The sequence below is a fragment of the Platichthys flesus genome, chromosome 7, assembly GCF_949316205.1.
Source record: "Platichthys flesus chromosome 7, fPlaFle2.1, whole genome shotgun sequence".
NCBI lineage: Eukaryota > Metazoa > Chordata > Actinopteri > Pleuronectiformes > Pleuronectidae > Platichthys > Platichthys flesus.
In genome coordinates this window covers 20,049,870-20,068,162 of record NC_084951.1, presented here as the reverse complement: position 1 = coordinate 20,068,162, position 18,293 = coordinate 20,049,870, and the positions used below count along the sequence as shown (strand labels likewise).

The 18,293-nt window shown below is 40.8% G+C and overlaps 2 protein-coding genes across 3 annotated transcripts; both read right to left on the bottom strand.

Moving 5' to 3' along the window:
* Positions 1-54: 54 nt before the first annotated feature.
* mrps25 (mitochondrial ribosomal protein S25) lies at positions 55-1,950 on the bottom strand. Its single transcript, XM_062391525.1, has 4 exons — positions 1,724-1,950; positions 1,342-1,448; positions 1,161-1,248; positions 55-525 (listed from the first exon to the last, which is right to left on the bottom strand). The coding sequence occupies exons 1-4, from the start codon at positions 1,855-1,857 to the stop codon at positions 336-338; spliced, it is 519 nt and encodes a 172-aa protein (XP_062247509.1). The 5' UTR covers positions 1,858-1,950; the 3' UTR covers positions 55-335.
* A 3,780-nt stretch (positions 1,951-5,730) lies between these two features.
* nr2c2 (nuclear receptor subfamily 2, group C, member 2) lies at positions 5,731-18,085 on the bottom strand. 2 transcript variants are annotated; one of them, XM_062392901.1, is made up of 15 exons: positions 16,750-18,085; positions 14,178-14,269; positions 13,842-13,937; positions 13,416-13,616; positions 13,055-13,160; positions 12,720-12,899; positions 12,006-12,162; positions 11,815-11,905; positions 11,393-11,538; positions 10,585-10,762; positions 10,105-10,226; positions 9,860-9,999; positions 9,377-9,514; positions 9,122-9,227; positions 5,731-8,456 (listed from the first exon to the last, which is right to left on the bottom strand). In XM_062392901.1, the coding sequence occupies exons 3-15, from the start codon at positions 13,908-13,910 to the stop codon at positions 8,282-8,284; spliced, it is 1,809 nt and encodes a 602-aa protein (XP_062248885.1). In that variant the 5' UTR covers positions 13,911-13,937; positions 14,178-14,269; positions 16,750-18,085; the 3' UTR covers positions 5,731-8,281. The 2 variants fall into 2 exon arrangements, with proteins under 2 accessions (XP_062248885.1, XP_062248886.1); XM_062392902.1 differs by having other exon boundaries at positions 14,178-18,085.
* Between the last annotated feature and the right edge of the window lie 208 nt (positions 18,086-18,293).

Genomic DNA, 18,293 nt, shown 5'->3' with positions numbered 1-18,293 from the left:
TTTTTCCTTTCAGTTTGCACTCGGTGAAAAAGTATAGGCTCATTTCTACAGCCAGACTGGCAAATCTGGGTTTTATTGTTTACACTGGAACATTCAGCAAGGAATCTTTAACCAGGTCACATTATGTACAAACACAAGGTTTGATATCAACATATCCAAACCTACAGGAACCCAAAGAATGAACTTTCCGGATGATGATGAGCGTTGCTCCTGGATTTCTGTTGGAGTGGATCCAGGCATCATCCATATGCAATAAGTTAGTCCTTTACTGTAATCGTACAAAATACTAATATTGTCCATTAAATCATCGATATTATCCTCTCCTGCCCGGCCTTTTAGTCCTGTGACGCTGCCATCCGTGTTCTATATTTGCCCGTCATCTCTTTCGGCAGCGGCGTGGTGCCAGGACACGGCACCTGGCCGTCCACCTGACAGATGCACTCCCTCAGACAGTACTTCTTTGGCCCGAAGTTTGCAGGGTTGGAGGCCTGCATCCGCGCAAGAGCCTCCGCCTCTAACAGTTCTCTGTGAGCAGAGAGAGAGAGACAGTAGAATAAATCACCTGGTCATTGCTGGAACAGCAAAGTTCACTCAAACGTAAAATGTTTGTGCTACGCAAGTGTTTCAACTACGGCAGCTGAGAAGGCCATTCTATGAGATTTCTTTAAAGACATCTCAGAGGGGGGGGGGGAGATGACCTGGTTTTAAACACATGATAAATTATTTTCTCCCAACATCTTTAACTGATGGGAGCACAAAGCAGCAGCGCACACAAGAATCAATTGTGTGCTGCCTTTGGAATAGGGCGGGGTTTGTGTACATGTCACTGCTGATTGGTCAGCATCTCTGACACACCAACCTCTTGTTAATGGATTTGAGCAAAAGTGACTTTCAACTTTGAAACCGTAGCAAAATGTTTTGAGATTCACAGTTAAAACACAGATGGGTAAGAAAATAAAAAATAATGATAATGGCTAAAATTCTATTCAGCTGCTTCCATATCAAGGTCCAGATTTTACAAGTGTATATCATAATATATGTAACTCGCATGAATAATTACATCAACATAACTCATCATGTTTGCCCCTGATAACCAGGACATAGTCATGTCAGTGTTGTTTAACAAGGACCATGTGCAGAAATCAATCTGAAGATCTTACTCTGATTTGCCCACAATCTTCTTAACATGTTGTGAAATGACTTTGAGGTCTTTCCCTTCCACGTCCACCAGCACCTGCTCCCCATCATCTGTATGAGAAGAGACTTTAGCACCACTGCATGGAGTTACACAGGTATAATGATTATTATTGTTATCATAGAGTTTTAAAAACTGTTACAAACCCAGGTAGAACTTCACGAACGGTGATGGAGTCATATTTTTGAACATCATTATTTGGACCCATGGGTTTTTGTACTGGATCTGAGGGATGTTGAAGAACACAAACTTCCTGCAAAACAAAAAGAGACAAAACAAAGGGCTCGAAGCAAACTTCAACACAAAGCTTTAACATGTTACTCTAGTTTTCCTTCTCACCCACATCACACCATGTGTATTCATCTTCATCAAGTTAATGAAAGTAACAGCGCATTAAAATAAAACCTTTTGTTTTGTGTAGGGGTTTTATTTACTTGGTATGAAGACATGTTAAATATGTTCCTCTTTCAGAACGCACACACACAAACACACACAGTGTGGTGCTAGCAGTTAGCCATTAGCTCTGACCTTGCTCCGTCGCTCAGCTCTCCGTGTGTGTTGTAATTCACCGTCATGATCTTCACTCTGTTCTTGAAGATGATGTCGCCTTTCTGCAGATACTCCAGCGTCCTCCTGATCGGAAACCTTCCCTTCATCGGCATCTTGAACCGTTTAGTTATCTAGCTTTTATTCACTCACAGTCCAGCATCTGACGAGTGTCTACCGGAGACAGCGGCGCGGTTTGATGACGTCAAACGTGGAGCTGGTTGTCGTTTGTTTGTTTTTATCAGTGTTGTGCAAGTTTACACCGCATGAACTAGTTCAAATTTCAGTTCATACAAGTAAACATGAATAGTTCACGTTCATAGTTCACCATTTAAATTCAGAACTAGTTCATAGTTATGTTCATGTCATAGTTTTAAGGTGGAAAGTGAGAATGAAAGACTTAACTTGTTAAAGAAAACCTTATTCATCATTACTCCTTGCCTTTACTGTCGGAATCTTTATCAGACAGTGTGTAAAAATCCCTCTCTGCTTTCTATTGCCCTCTGTATATGAGACCGAGACCTGTTGTGTGGCAGGTAGGGCCTGCCCCTTTAAGGAAAGTTTGTAGTGTGTGACGTAGTGCACCAGGGTATTGTGGGTAAAGACGCTAAAAGTGTGTGTATAACGAGAAGTGACGGACCACCTGGAGGTGACGCGAGTGTTGCTCCTGCTGTATATCCGAGAAATAGAGTGGCCCCATTCCAAGTAAAGAAACCTCTCCTCCTCCTTATTCACGGAGCGGTCCGGACGGCTGGTTACCGGCCAGACAGCGAGCCAAGATAACCAGTGACAGGGGCGGCTCCTGGTACAGGCGACATAGGACACTGATTTATCATGACGTGAAACATGCAATGAAAAACAATACATTAAGTCACACCATCATTCTCTAACCCCGGGGACGCACCGGAGGTAGAAGCGCTGCGAAAAGCGGTCCGTCTCCTTTCCTCGCCCATGTTAAATACTTGGGCTGTTCGCACCGGGAACAACCGGGAGGCTCCGCGGCCACAAACAAACACACATAATCTCCTGTGAAGACCAGCATCATTTACCCCTGAACCAGCGCGGAGAAATGATGATGATGATGAAAAATTGAATATAAAAAAAAAAAAAAAAAAAAATTAAATATAAACATTTTTAATTAAAAATTTAGTTACATAAAAAAAAAAGAAAAACTGCGCGCGCACATGCTGCGCAGAAGCCCACTGCGCACATCTGCGCAGAAGCCCATTGCGCACATGCTGCGCAGAAGCCTACTGCGCAGAAGCCTACTGCGCACATCTGCGCAGAAGCCCATTGCGCACATGCTGCGCAGAAGCCCACTGCGCACATGCTGCGCAGAAGCCCACTGCGCAAATGCTGCGCAGAAGCCCATTGCGCACATGCTGCGCAGTAGCCCATTGCGCACATGCTGCGCAGAAGCCCACTGCGCACATCTGCGCAGAAGCCCACTGCGCACATGCTGCGCAGAAGCCTACTGCGCACATCTGCGCAGAAGCCCATTGCGCACATGCTGCGCAGTAGCCCATTGCGCACATGCTGCGCAGAAGCCCACTGCGCACATCTGCGCAGAAGCCCATTGCGCAGAAATTGCGCGCGCAGTTTTTTTTTTTTTGTTTTTTTCAATTAAATTTTTCCCCTTTTTTATATTTAATTAAGTTAAATTTACATAGTGTAAGATATTTTGCATTTAATAACTGATATCCTACCAATTTTAAGGGTTTGATATATTTCCAGCTTAAAGATAGGAAGGAGTGGGATTCGAAACCGGGTCCTTCTTGTTGAAGAACGGACGCTCTACCAACTTGGCCATACCGCCTGATGAACATCGCGAAGAACTAAACACATTAAGAGGATGGCCAAATTATCATGTGCATGTGTCCGTGTCATGTTATGCATCTTTTGATAAACACTTCAGAGAAATATATATAGACATATATTTGACAGCCTTACTTTAAAGTTACTTTTAGATTTTTGCCTTTTAGATACTGGATGATTGTTAGAGAATAACCCAGTACGTTTTCCAACCTTGTCTTTGAACGCCTTACAAGAATCACAGTCTGCTGTGGTGTCCTGAGGCTGCCCCCTGCTGGCTGCTGGGTTCCTCTGCTGCTCTAGTTTGGTTTGTGCAGCTTGTGATTAACTAAATTTGTCCATAAAAGAAAATCTTTAATATCCTTCAAGGGCAATTTGATGTACAACCAGAAATCAGTGCACGACAAAAATAAACAAATATAAACAATGTAAATAAAACAAAATATAAAAACCCTATAGACTAAGTACCAGGGGAAAATTAGCTTTTAATAAATGAATTGATAAGTCGACCAACAGAAAATTACCCTTCAACTATTTAGATATTCTCGAAACATTTCATTCTACTTCTATACATACATTCTACACTGTTGTGTTTCTAATAATTATTAATGTTGGTGACATTTCCTTGATAAATGGGTTATGTTTTCATCTCTGATTGTCAACAGGTTTATGTAATAAACTACTGGACCAATAACCACACAACATGGTAGAAGGAAGCTGCATGGATCAGAGATGAACCTATACGGCTCTGTTGAGCTCTACTGAATGAATCCCCCCCCCCCCCCACACACACAGGGTTTGTAGCTAATGAGGTGTTTTCTAAAGATGTGATCGAAAACGTCAGACCAAGTGAATCCACTTTATTCAGCATGAACAGAAAAAAAAGAAGGGAGTTTCATTTCACTTCACAACAGTTCCTCATAGCAGCATGATGCATACAAAGAGATGATAAAAACCTACTCATTTTGGCAGCATAGTAGGGACATTTGCTGATGTCACCACCCGTGGCTCCGTGGACATGCAAGCTAGCATCTACAACATCCTCCTGGAGGGCTCCCTGTGTGAACAGTCAGGCGGCAGCTCGCACAGAATTTGCGCTTCCGCCTCAGCTGTGTCCCTGACGTACATGCTGCGGTGATAGACTGCGTTAGAGTCAAAGATGAATCAAAAAAAGATTAAATTCAGAAAGCACCGCAAAGTAGAGGGGGAGAAGAAAGAACAATATAGAGGTAAGAATCACCCCGATTGTGGACATCATTAATGTTTATTTGTGTCGACATGACATGATATGCCATCAGTACAGGACTCTTTTGATATTTTTTATTATGCATTTTTATTGTTTTTTTATAGCTTACAAATTTGTGTGCATCTGTTTACAGTCCAAAAGTTCTTGGGGATGCATGACAGTTTGCGTTTGTATGTTGGGGGGCGCCAATTTGAAATCTCGCCTAAGGCACCAACATTGCCAGGGCCGGCCCTGACCAGAAAGCTGAGCTCCCAACTACGGTTCGGAGCCGAGAAACTGGCCAGAGAAGAAACACTTGGAATACGTTGCTTGTTTGGTCTGCACATGTGTGCCATGAGTGATGGGTTACGTAGTGCGAAGTCGAGTTAGTTGGTTTAGGTTAGGCCACATCGCGGACATTTTACAGGCACTGAGCAACGACATGGTGAAAGCATTCGATTTAGACAGCGTCTCTCCTCAGGAGAAAGTATTGAAATGTCCTGAGGGTCAATGGCTGTAGAGTTTTTTGGGATGGCAGGCTCTCATTGGCTGATGAGTTGCCGTATCAAGGGTGAATAAGGAAGGGGTGTGAAGAATACAGTGGTGGATGATAGGAGTGTTGCAGTTATGAACAAGAAGTGTGTCGTGTTCGCTGGACTTTAATAAAGTTACACATAAAGAGAGAGGTTTCCTGTTGTCTATACGCGAGGACGCTACAATATGAACGTGTTCACCGTTCAAATTCATTATTTGTCATTGAGTTGCGTTCAGTTCATCGTTCTCATAAAAGTGAACGTGTTCAATGAACGCATTCTTTTGCACAACACTGCATAAACGATTACAACAAAAAGCACAAACACTTAAACGATAAGAATGATGCAAGAACTAGTTCCTGTATATACCATAACAGTCACTGATCATGAACAGTTTCCAGCATGAACTTACTCAAGTCTTTGATGAATAATTGTTTATTTATTTTTATAATACGTGGGTTCAGAGAAGCCGGCCCCAGAGACTGGAATGCTGATACAGGAACTCAGTCGTTAATACATTTTGTCTTACATCTGCATTGGTGTGAGGTAGAAATGTAGGGTTGTGAGAGAAGAAAACATGAATATCTGAATTTCACAATCTCTTGTTTGAAGACGTACATTTTACATGAGCAAAAATAATAGAGAAAAAAAAAACGACATTTAACACAGTATAAAACTTTAACCATGGGATGCTCAATCCACAAAGGTGAAGAAAAATGCACTAATACCCTCTAATGTGGGAGCTGCTCATGGTTGACACTGTAAAGCCACAACATTTAAATCAATATTTCTTATACAGCATTTAATAAAATGCACATAAGCAACTTTGTCATACACTGCAAAGCACCATAAAAAATCATAACAATGCTCCTTTATTAGGGCAATCAGCCACAACATTATAAAACCCGGCTTAAAAACAACATGCACTCATTTTAATGAAATTACATGAAAAAAAGTTAATTTCACGCCAGTGTCTTTTACAAACAGTCTGAAAGGGTTTTTAACCCGATTATTACAACCGACATTACAACCGACATTAATTTCACGAGACATAATAATTATCTTCTTTATATCCACATCATCATTCATGTTGCTGTGGTTCTTTCTTCTGAACCGTTACACAAGTGGGTAAACCAATGATCCCAGATGGTCTTCAAGACATTCAGTGTTTCCCATAACATTACCTTGAGAGGGCAGACAGACCCCCAAAAAATGGATTGAAAAAGAGAGGAAAATTTGTTTAAAAATCGAATACATTTATTTTACCTAATTGAAGTACACTCTTTTAATTTCAGCTCATTGAGTCTGATTTAAAGTCACATTTCTCTTCGCTCACGTTTTGACAATTTACTTTGATGAATACAATAAAAACTTTCCAACAAGTGCAATAAATCTTTCTTAGAATTAGGATCAATACATCCCAACCGTCTGAAAGTTAGGACAAAATATCAGCATTTTTTAAATGCAAGTTATCTGGTGACATCGCCACAGAGGTTCTCTCCCCAGTCGATGCAAGGGAAACACTGACACTGGAGATTGGCTTCCCAGAAGATCCATTCACTATTCTTCCTTTTTTTTTACCAGGGAAACCTGCCCAAAAGTACTTTAAGTACACTTAGTATGCAACTAGCAAATTTGTTTACAACAAATAAAAGTCTTTAGAAAACAGGAGATGACAAAGTTTTAGTCAGCATGAAAGCAGTGGAACGCCACAGAAGCTGATTAATGTGCACTTAGCAGAAAACAAAGAAAGCATCATAGAACATAAGAAACATTTCTGAACCAAACATCTTCAAGGTAAGGACTTAAAAGAAATATTTGCCACTGATAAATATGCATATTAAATGCAGACAGTTGTGACACTGATGCATCAGAAGGAAACAACAGATATGATTGTCGTAGAAGGACAAGCGATGAGGTGATGCACGGCTAAGTAAAGAAAGTTTAAGAAACGTAATCATGAACAAATGTACCTTAACATAACAACTCTCTCTCACCGAAACTCTGGGCTGTCATTCAATGTAAACCAAGGAGAACTTAATCTGGGAATTTGTGATTTTGAGAATGTAAATTAAAACTGAAAGAGGAAATAAAATTTGTATTGTCACATTGTATTGAGCCATGCGTTAGCTCAATGATGAATACTTTGCAAAAACATTATTTAAATTAATGACTGAGGTTTGAGTTTCCTCATATACCTGATTGAAATAATCCCAACGATTATTTCAATTAATGTTGAAAGTGAAGATCTGTTCTTTTGTGAATGTCAAGAAAAATTCAAATAAGTCACACTTAATCTTTTTCAAAGTCTGAATTCTCAATTGAACATCACAGTCATTAATTATACAAGATTATACTGTACCAATGTTCAGGAAATCCAAAATAAATAAATACTTTGCTACTTTAAAGTACATTCGAAAAGAAAATACTCAGATTTACGATAATCTTAGAGACTAGAGTTTTTAAACACGTGAAAATTCAATTCTACATGTCAAATTCCATCTAAGATCTTTAGAATCTGGGTCATTTATATATCTCGCCTTATATCTGCAGATGATATATTTAATCATCATGAAAGCATAGTAAGGCTTAGATAAAACCAATTGAATGGCTTAGGTCGAAGAGTAAAGTTCATACGTAACAAGCTTTAAGTGCTATAAAGATGTTGCAGGAAATGAGCACCGCTCCAGCTGGGGAGAATTTCTTTTGAAATTAATTCAGTGTGGCTGAATTTAGGCCAGAAACTCCAGATACCCACACAGTGTCGGCTCCAGAGAAGAATCCAGGTGTCATCCCAGTGCCAGGTTGTCCTAATCTATCAGGGATTCCTGAATGACTTTTCACTTTGCATCACTAGAAAGCAAGGAGCTGCTGCAGCATGTTAGATCAGGGTTAAAAAATAAACCCTCTGAGAGACAAAGAGAGTACCATCTTTAAATCGACAGTTCTGGGTCCTGGAGCAGTGGGATGTTATTCTGCGGTATCAGAGTCCTGGCTGTTATATTCAGCCGTCTCCATCTTGAGGATGTAGGGAATTATACTGTCAATGGAGACGTTACCTATCAGGCCAGTGAAGAAGAGCTCCTCTGTGATACTCGAGTTCATGAGGCGCAGGGCAGGGAGACGAGTCAGGATACGGGTCATCCTGGGGAGGCACAGACACAACACGTCCGGTCATTCTTACAGTTTGTGTTTACTTGTTTGTTGTTTGTTTGTTTGCAAATATGAGCTCCTTTTCTTTTTCATCAGTGTCACTTCAATCTTCTACATCCTCCTGCATTCTTCAGGGTGCAAGGTTCAAAACTTTATTGTTCTAGTTGGGGGGGAATTGATTTGCTGCCAGGTTCACATCCAACTAATACACAGCATGGACTTTGACCAGAACATATGGCACATGAAAACAATATGTCACTGATGTATTATTAGAAGATACTACTCTGAGGTAGCACAGATAAAGGACTTGTTGCTGCTGCGGATTATTAGATAGGCTCGAGAGCACAGCTACAAAAAATGTTGAGCAAAGAACAAGTGAAACGTTGGCAAGTCTATAAAAACTGGTACATGCCTGTGAGAAGTGTTAATCTGTGATATACTGAGTCTCAGTGCTTCCTAGTCAGTAAAACAGCTGAAACCAAAAGAGATTTAGCCTGTGAGAAATAATTAAGTAGTTATTGTGAAGATTTACTCCTCATAATGTAATGTAGAATTACTTTCTAGCTTAAATGCACGATGATCCAATGCAATTCACTGTTTTCCTGCTTTAAGCTGCTGTGAGGGGGTTGTGCTGGAAGGCTGGAGGTGTGACCGTACCTGTACATGTCATCAGGATAGGTTTTCTGCTCATAGTCCTGCAGCTCCATCAGCGCCCTCTCCTGGAACTTCTCAATCTGCCCACTGCTGTCCACACCTGGGTGATCTGATGAGACAAACACACAACTGTCATTCCGCAAAACACTAAATATAGGCAGATTATTTAGGTTTCATTCTCTCCTCTATGGCATTCCTTAGATTTAGCAGACCACAGCTATTGTGTCTGTTATAAATAAGACACCCCTCTAGACTCACCAGGGCTGAACAGCACTATAGCCTTCAGGTAGGCATATTCATAGCTGTCGGTGTCCAATCTCGTCATGCTGTTACAGAACTCCTGGAACTTCCAGATATGCTCCATCACCTGCTTCACCCTGTCCCCTGAAAGTTTGTCTGAGACAGAAGAACATGTCTGGTTGGATGTATCAACATTCGTGATATCCTCAGTCTTATTTCTTAGCTGTATGAGCTTCATCTAACAAGGAATGTCCCGACACAACAATCACTCTCAGAAGTTGCAATTCCCCATAACACCATCATGTCAGTAGTTAAGGAGATACATACAAATGACTTACCATCTGGGGCATGTACCAACATGGTAGTAAAACATGTAATATCTCAAACTTTCATCAATATTCTCAAGGACTTTCTTTGTTTGAGTAACATGTTTAAACGTCACATTTCTTCTCTCCTGTTTATGTCTGACTGTGAGGTGCTGATGAGGCCTGTGGTCCATACCTTCCTGGATGCTGCTCTGAAGGTGGTTGACGATGGCAGTGAGGATGGTCGACAGGTTCATCACGTGAGCGCACTGAGCAAGACCCAGAGTGAACAGCTCATTCCAGCAGGCTCGCACCAGACTGGTGTTTGCCTCCTGACTGAAAAAGAAAGAGACAAAGAAAGGTGGGTGAGAGCTCATAGACTGTTTCCTGTGACCGTCTCAACTTTATCTTCATGTCTTTATGTGTCAAATCCATTCTTACCCCAGAGCTGAGAAGGCAGGGATGGAGCGCGCCCAGTGCATGGATAGAAAGAGAAGCCTGGATGCTGATTCACAGATGTAGTGTACATTCAGATACTCAGGTATGGGGCTGGGCATGCTCAGCTGGAGGAAGGACGCAGGGACAGAGAATGAGGACACAGGAAAGGGATATTAAGGGGTGATAAGAAGCATACATGTATGTGTAACTGTAATGTCAAACAACTTGACACCTGACTGGGGATCCTTGTTGAAATTCAAACATCTCTCTCACCAAACATTTCATGTTTGTATCTCAACTACCACTAAAATTATACTTAATAATATTGTACTTAACTACTATTGAACAACAATATGCAGTCAATATACACACATCCTGTACAGACACACATTGATTACTTCCTCTTTAACATACTGTAAAGCCACCTGAATAAGGACTTTGTTATTTGGCCATTAGCTTTGACCATCGGTTGACCGCACCCACCTTGAAGCCAACATGGCCGTCAGTGAGCAGTGGTCCCTCCACCTCAATGATTGGGGTCCCCTGGTCTCGACCAATCAGCTGGATTGTTGTTCCACCAACACACTGCAATTTCTCTGTCAGACTGTGGTCGACCCGTATTTCAGGTGGGTTGAAGACTTTGGCCAGGGTGTCGAAGGCACTTTGTACAACACACACAAACACGTTTTAGTTCACTGATTAGACAGAAACATTGGCAACATAAATGTTTCCTATCATTTACATATCATTTATTTCATACTTATAAATTCAAGACACAAAATTATTGTTATCAAATAATTCATTTGTGAGCTCTTGCTTGTCTTGTGGTGCTGTTCTGAACTTTTGGAAAAGTTTAGCTGTGTAAATCTACAATGAAGCTGTAACTCTTTATAATAAAATTATAAAAAAAACAAAATCATCAGATCGAAAAGTTATATTAGAAAAGTGATAATAAGGTCTAATTTTATATATTTGAAGGCTTTATTATTTTTACTACATCTGAATGGGTAAAAATATTATGCTAGTACACAAGTGAGAAGACAATCGTTCAGGAAGTCCTGGTTTTACCTCTAATTCTACATATTTTGCCTCAGTAGAGACAAACACTGCCCTTTAAATATATTCTGCTTCTGAATTAGAGAAGCTGGTCAGCCACTAACATGTCACGTGACCCCGGGGCAGACACATGCAGAAAAGACTTAGCAGAGCACCTTCCAAACAAAGTGAGCGATGAAACATTTCTGATAGCTCTCACAAACACACTCCCCCTGTCTGTGCTCTGCTGACTGACCGTGTTATCTCGCTGGCAGATTGCAACTCTTGTTGACTGTCTGAGGTGTCCCCATTGTTTAGATTTTCTTTCAATGAGTCACTCAGGTTGGCCAGGGACGTCACCACATTGGCTAGTGTCCCCAAGTCCCCCTGCCCAGAATCCATCTGAGAAGAGAACAGCCAATGCAGATTAGTTTACTTCATATAGGCCGAGGTCCCGACACTTGATCCATCCTAGACACAAAATGTTTTAAATTAAGTAGCATGCAACAAAGAAAACTGTGAATGCTTCTTAAAACACACAAAGGACCTAAATAAAGAGGGAATCTACTGTATCTCAGCTCTAAATCATTTGGGTCAAAACTTATTTGTGGTATTTATTTTACACATATCAGAAGGAGACAGATATATCTGTGACTGCATCTGCAGAGACGTCTGTACCTTTGAGTCAGTGGCCAGCAACAAAGTTCCATCACTTTGGATGACAGGCTGCTGGATGTTCACCAGCATACCCTGGTCCAGCAGGCTGGATCTGCACATGACACAAAGCATTATCAAAAACCAGTTCACGTCACACTAAACACCTGAGAAATAGAACAAGACATCCGTCTGTCATCCTGATTCCAACCGACCTGGAGCCGTCTGTCTCTGAATCTGAGATAAAGGTTGGCGTGGCGATGAGCGGACTGTTTAGGTCCTTACGAATGTAGATCTTCTGGGTGGAGGCAGCACAGTTGGCATGTTTCTCTCTGGGCACTACATCGATGGGTTTTCTCTCACTCTGAACAGCTGAAGACAAACAGTAAACAGACAAATGCAAATCACAACTGCCAGATGTGACAGGATATAACAATAATAGTGATCAGTACTTTATTTATCTCAGAAACCAATAGGAATAATATGGTCTACCATTATTTAAAATATAAATTATTTCATTGGAAATGTGTATCTCATTTTTTTCAGTACATCTTAGCTGCACATAACATATAAAATGACTGAAAACAAAAAGGGGACATAAGATCTACAATTATTCAATAGATGAATAGCATATCAAATTTAAACAGTAGTTCTCAGCCATATTTGACAATTCCCAGTAATATTATGAATCAATTAACTCGACCTTTCTGTAGCAGAAGTGGAAAAACTCACAAACATAAACCCCCCAGCTATGTCTGTCGCCGATGCTGAGGGGTGAAGAGTATTAATAAATGTTACTGTCTACTCCAGGCAAGACAAATTATCAAGACGTTTTTAGACATAATTTAAGACTTTTTAATAACTTTTGAGACATTTTGGATTTTTGTTGAGAGAACCGAGTAATTTCATGGATTGGGATGCAAACTCACAGTCAGTCTTCATCCCCATCTTAAGGCATTTGCTCAACCGACAGAACTGGCAGCGATTGCGGTGGTGTTTGTTGATGATGCAGTCCTGTTTGCTGCGGCAGCTGTAGGACAAGTTCTTCCTCACGCTCCTCTTGAAGAAGCCTTTACATCCCTCACAACTGACGGCTCCGTAGTGACGCCCTGAACACAGAGAAAACTGCTTTAACAGTGTCCCAACATTGGAACTTACAGACACATGAAGCGACATCTATTGTTAGATTTAACATCAGGAGGCATCAGTTAAACGACATAGAGAACATCACATCTCCGGTTGATGCACCTGTAAGCTTTAGTACCTGAAGCCTTGTCCCCACACACCAAACAGTACTCTACGGGCTGTGATCGGCTCAAGTCCCCTGACTGCCCTAACAACCGTTCCATTGACACTGGATCTGTGACAATCTATAAAGCAAAGTCAAACACAGGTTGTTAAGTTTTCATTTGTCTTTACTGTCTGTTACAAAGTTATACAAATGTCTGAATAACAGCAAAGGTTTTTTTGCAGATTATAATGACATCATAGCGACTTTGACCTTTGACCATTTGAATGTAAAATGTCTCACTTCATCATTTTATTTTTATTTTATTATACATTTGTCTACAAATTCAAATAGCATTGTCAGTCACAAAGGGCTGATATTATGGACACAACTGTACCTGAATTCTTCCTGGCATCAGGTTGTCGGCAGCAGTGAAGATGAGCTGCTTAGTGTTGTGACTGTCTGATGAGGCCAGGATAACCTTGCCTGCCCCTGAGCTGTCAGCCGTGGTGAGAATGAACTGCTGCTTGGGAGCATTGGACGGGTTCATCGCTGTTACTATCTGGATCTTCTGACCGGTCTGCTGGTCAGTTACAATCTGATCAGGGTGGAGGAAGAAGACACAAAGAGAGGGAGGTGGAAATGAGCAAACACCAGTGGGGTTGTTGGGCAAAAACAAGTCTACAATGAAGAGAGGAGAGTTGAGTCACATGTTGTGGCAAAAACTTGATCATTGCTGCTGCTTATGCACTTAAGTAGAACAATGTCAACAGGCAGGAGCAGTGTCACATTATCTGATGTCTTCTACAAAGGCAGCAGTTACCTGTATTCGCTGTGGTGTTGTTGCAGGCTCAGTAGAGATGACCTGAAAGCGCTGCGGAGACTCACTCATCACTGAGTCTGATGGAGAGGAGGACGCCTACGATTTACAAAACAGGTCAACCACGGTAAACACATGCAAATTATAATCAGTATGTCTGCAACAGAAATATATTTCATTTGACTGTATGTAAAGCATGAAAACCTTATTATTTAATGTCGCGTGAAAAAATCAAATCAGCATTTACTAAGCACACAAATATTTTTTTATTTAAAAGTACCCTTCATGTTTTGTATGAAACAGATCAGACTGCCAGCCAGTGTCCTTCTGCACACTCACCTCTGCCTGGTGCTCACTGCTCAGAATCCACTTTCTGCTGAGAGAGCAGATTCAGGCCCGTTGTCATGATGATGTAAGGTCATTAGTGAGGTCTGTTTGGAAAGACGCCACAGACATTAATCAGCCACGAAGGGACAAAACCGACACAGGAGAGCTGAATATCGCTGGGACATTTTCAGAAGAAAAAAGGTAATGCTTGAATATCATAGACACAAAAAATATTTATACGTTCTTTAATGTAATATTCTACAAGACCAGAAACCTTGAACAAAATGCGTTTGACAAATCCAGTCTTGACATGACACCAGTGATAATCATCACAAGCTGAGTCGTCGACCTCAGAGTGTGACCTGAACATGAGATTTATGTTTCAGTGAGGAATAGAAAACGCTGACGGGTGACAACCAGACTGCACTGCACCCGGTAACGCAGGTGGACACCAGATGTCCGCCCCAGAGAGAAGTATCATCTTCTACTTTCCCTACATCTAACACCACAGCTGCTTTTCCCACTCCCTCTGCTTCCACTGTACAGGAAACAAGGTAACAAACCAGGTCTGCTTGTCTGAATGTCACTTCATGCTGATTAAATTTCTCTTAAACCAGATTACTGCAAGCAGAACATTTAGTCTTGGGTCTTTCTGTTTCAAATAATCAAACGTTTTGGGCCACACTGACTAGATGAAGGTTGGCTTGCTGTATTTTGTCATATGAGAAACCTCTGGAACTGTGATTGTATGAGTCTTGGATCCTAATTTTAATGTAGGTCATAAATAAATGCTTCTCATATTTATCTGAACAGTTAACAATCCACAATAAAAGATAATATATCAGCATTATTAGCTGTTACAAAAGTTTAAGTTGAATCACCAAAAATATTATTTTTTTTTGCTCCCAGGCCACTGGATGATGTTTTAGGAGAAACACATCCTGGATTCATTTTTTTTAAACTAAAGTTTTTGACCTGATATTTTTTAAACCTTGAGGTGCTTATTAAAGGTGCCATTCTTAATTTCTCCTTCGGAGTCTATGATGCAGCAGTTGTGTCTTTGCTCGGGTCCTGTCACAAAACATCACAATTTGCCCAAACAACATATGTCCTTTTCCAATTCATTTGAAACGTATACGACAACTCATGTTGGACATTGTCAAATCTCCCCGACACAGTTTGGAATTAGAAAACCTGTTTATCAACTACACAGTGTTTTGGCATCTTACTTTGGGGACAGCATCACAGGTAGCAGCTGACAATTATTGACATTAGTCTGATTATTTTTATGTTTGATTTTTTTAAATATTTAAAAAGGGCAAAGAAATTAGTATCCACCTGACTGCTTTCACATACAGTACAATACACTCAATTAATTTATATTCTTCATTGCTGCTCCCTTCTTCTCTATAAAATACACTTTCTTATGTACAAATACTTTAAACATTGACATACTTTTACATTATGTTACAAACTGGTTCTTCTAATCAGTGTTGTAAAAACTGTTATTAAGATGATGTGTTCAGTTACACACCACATATATTACACTGAAGAGGGATCCCTCACATTTGTCTTTCTCTCTTTCAGATTCTATGTTTTCCCCCTGTTAATCTTGTTTTTTAGTAGCTTGTCCTCGCCCCTGATGAGGGTTAAGGACAGAGGATGTCCCACCTTGTAAGACCCTATGAGACAAATTGGGATTTGTGAATATAGGCTAGACAATATATACTTGCATCTTCATTTGACTGTTTTCTAGACACTATTTTTCTGTTGCTCACCTAATCAGATAATCATCTAATCTTTTCAGTCCTTATACAACTTTGCCCTTCTATCGATTGCCTCCTTACACCCTCCAGGTGTCGGGGTCATAATAACCCAGACACCGACAGCATTAGTGACTCATGTGTCTGCAGAGGGAAGCAGATTGCCTCTTCACGTTGTTCACTGATTGGCTCAACACCATGTCCATCAAAATAACCACTTTCCCCAAACACATCACACAGAACAAAATGGAGAATGTGGCAGACAGCCAATAACACAGGAGACGAATCCTTATGATAAATATATATATTAGTGACATTTTCGTTACAGACATTGCAGTGCACGACTCTGAAAGCGCCGCTGGTACATTTAGAAAATACAGCTGGGGTAAATAAAAGTCATGGTTGTCTCCAGCCTGTCCTGTCCCCGTCCTGTGGCAAAGGTAAAAGGGTCGAGTTCATCTGCAGCGACTCCATCTTTTCCCCTGCTAGCTGCGTTAGCTGACGCTAGCTTCATACAGTTAGCCTGCGCCAGGAGCCAACTCTACCCGTCTCTCGCCCGCTGTCACACCGGGATTAGCTCGGGTTATGTGCACGGGGCTGCCACGTGTTAACAATTAGATTAACTGTCTGTAAAGGACATCCGCGTTAGCCTCGCTGAGCCCAGCGTCCGTGCCCGGGTCCCGAGTTGCCGTAGACGGGGGCAGGAAGGGAGCTCCGCAGCGGCTATAGCTAACAAGCTAACTCGGAGATTAGCTTCGCTGTTTTATGATCCAGTATCTCCGAGGGCTTTGTGCGCTTTTCAGCCCGGGATTGAGACTTACCTCCGGGGCACGGCGGCCGCGTATTTAGGACGTTCCTCTATTTTATAAAATGTTTGTTTTGGTTTTCTTCTGTTAAAGGTCATAGTTCGTGACCCCGCTCCGACAGCTCCGGGATGATGGTTCAGGCTTTTTTATTTTTTTCTTCCTCTTTCGCGCCCCCCGCCCTCCTCCTCCTTCCCCCTCCGCGCGAGTCAGACACCACTGACGTCATTGTGTCTGGTGACCATATGGTTATAAATTATGGATGATCAAAAGAATAAAAATTGATTATATATAACCGGTCGGTATTAATATTGATACTGAAGATAACCACACAGCAGTGTAAAAGTTAAGAACCTTATCGGCCAATTTATCGATCATCAAAATAGCCTGATTGATAGTTGTAGTCGTAAAATCAGGCGAGGTTAGACCAGTTAGACTAGATATTACTTTAGAATTAACAGCTATAAATGAGACAGAAGACCCATTCATACTGTATCATGGTGTTTATAATGTCATGTCCCCCTAACTCCACAGAAAACCTTCTGTAAGTCAGGTGATAAACAGTCTTGTGATAAAAATCAACCCATGACATAATTTCGATTGAAGGTACTGCATGAAATTCCGGATGATACTTGCCACACAACTAAGTTGTTTGGAATTTTCCTCCGTCTGCCCATGATGAGACAACAATCACTGCATAACACAAAACACTTCCGTGGAAGTAAAACACAGAATGCAGCTAAATAAACGCCCAAGGACACAAGTTTAATCAGCAGGTTGCACTTTACTTATACGTCATATCTGACTTTGTTAATACTGAGGAATCAATGCATTTTATAGTTGTAGTTAGTTGAGGTGTAGGTTATTTAAATCAAGTATTTAGGCCTGGCCCAACATAAAAGTCAGGGCCATTGGACACACAGGATCCTTTGAGTGGTGAACTGCACTGATTTGAATTCGCAAGTGTAGACGTAAATTACTCACATGATTCATAGTGTAGTTGTTCTGCTCTGTAGCCACAGACTTTATATCTGACCTGAAATTCTGATTGAACAATTAGATAGTTAAAGGCAGTTTATGTCTGTCTTCCCATCATGCATCTCTGAAATAGACAGACAATTAATAGACAGTATAGAGGGTCGGTTCATATGTTAGCTAAAGACAGAGAAACGAGTGAAGGAAGACAAATAAGGGGAAAAAGAATAAGGGAAAATAGAAGAGGTAGATAGCTGGATAGATGGATGCATGGATAGATCTGTGGTGTACTGTACATGCATTACCACTAAATGACCAGCAGGTGTCGACATGCACCACTTGGTGCGACAGGGGAACGAGCGCAAGGGACAGCTTCTCATCCAGTGAACTAGCAACAAAACAACAATAACTTTAATAATACTAACGATAATATCCCTGTCGAATACTTTTCATCAATATAATATAATATTATAATATACGTATTATAATAATAATACGTATTATTATTATTATATTAGTATAATTATTTTTATTATATTAAAATCCTGTCATACTTTTTATTTTCCTCTCATACTTTTTGTTGTTAC

Excerpts from the sequence above, each read along its gene's own strand:
- mrps25 (XM_062391525.1), bottom strand. The coding sequence starts at position 1,857 with ATGCCGATGAAGGGAAGGTTTCCGATCAGGAGGACGCTGGAGTATCTG. Across the intron at positions 1,449-1,723 it reads GAGCTGAGCGACGGAGCAAG|GAAGTTTGTGTTCTTCAACA; the intron begins GTCAGAGCTAAT and ends TTTGTTTTGCAG. Across the intron at positions 526-1,160 it reads AAGATTGTGGGCAAATCAGA|AGAACTGTTAGAGGCGGAGG; the intron begins GTAAGATCTTCA and ends CTCTGCTCACAG.
- nr2c2 (XM_062392902.1), bottom strand. The coding sequence starts at position 13,910 with ATGAGTGAGTCTCCGCAGCGCTTTCAGGTCATCTCTACTGAGCCTGCA. Across the intron at positions 13,161-13,415 it reads TGATGCCAGGAAGAATTCAG|ATTGTCACAGATCCAGTGTC; the intron begins GTACAGTTGTGT and ends TTTGCTTTATAG. Across the intron at positions 11,906-12,005 it reads TCAGAGACAGACGGCTCCAG|ATCCAGCCTGCTGGACCAGG; the intron begins GTCGGTTGGAAT and ends TGTCATGTGCAG.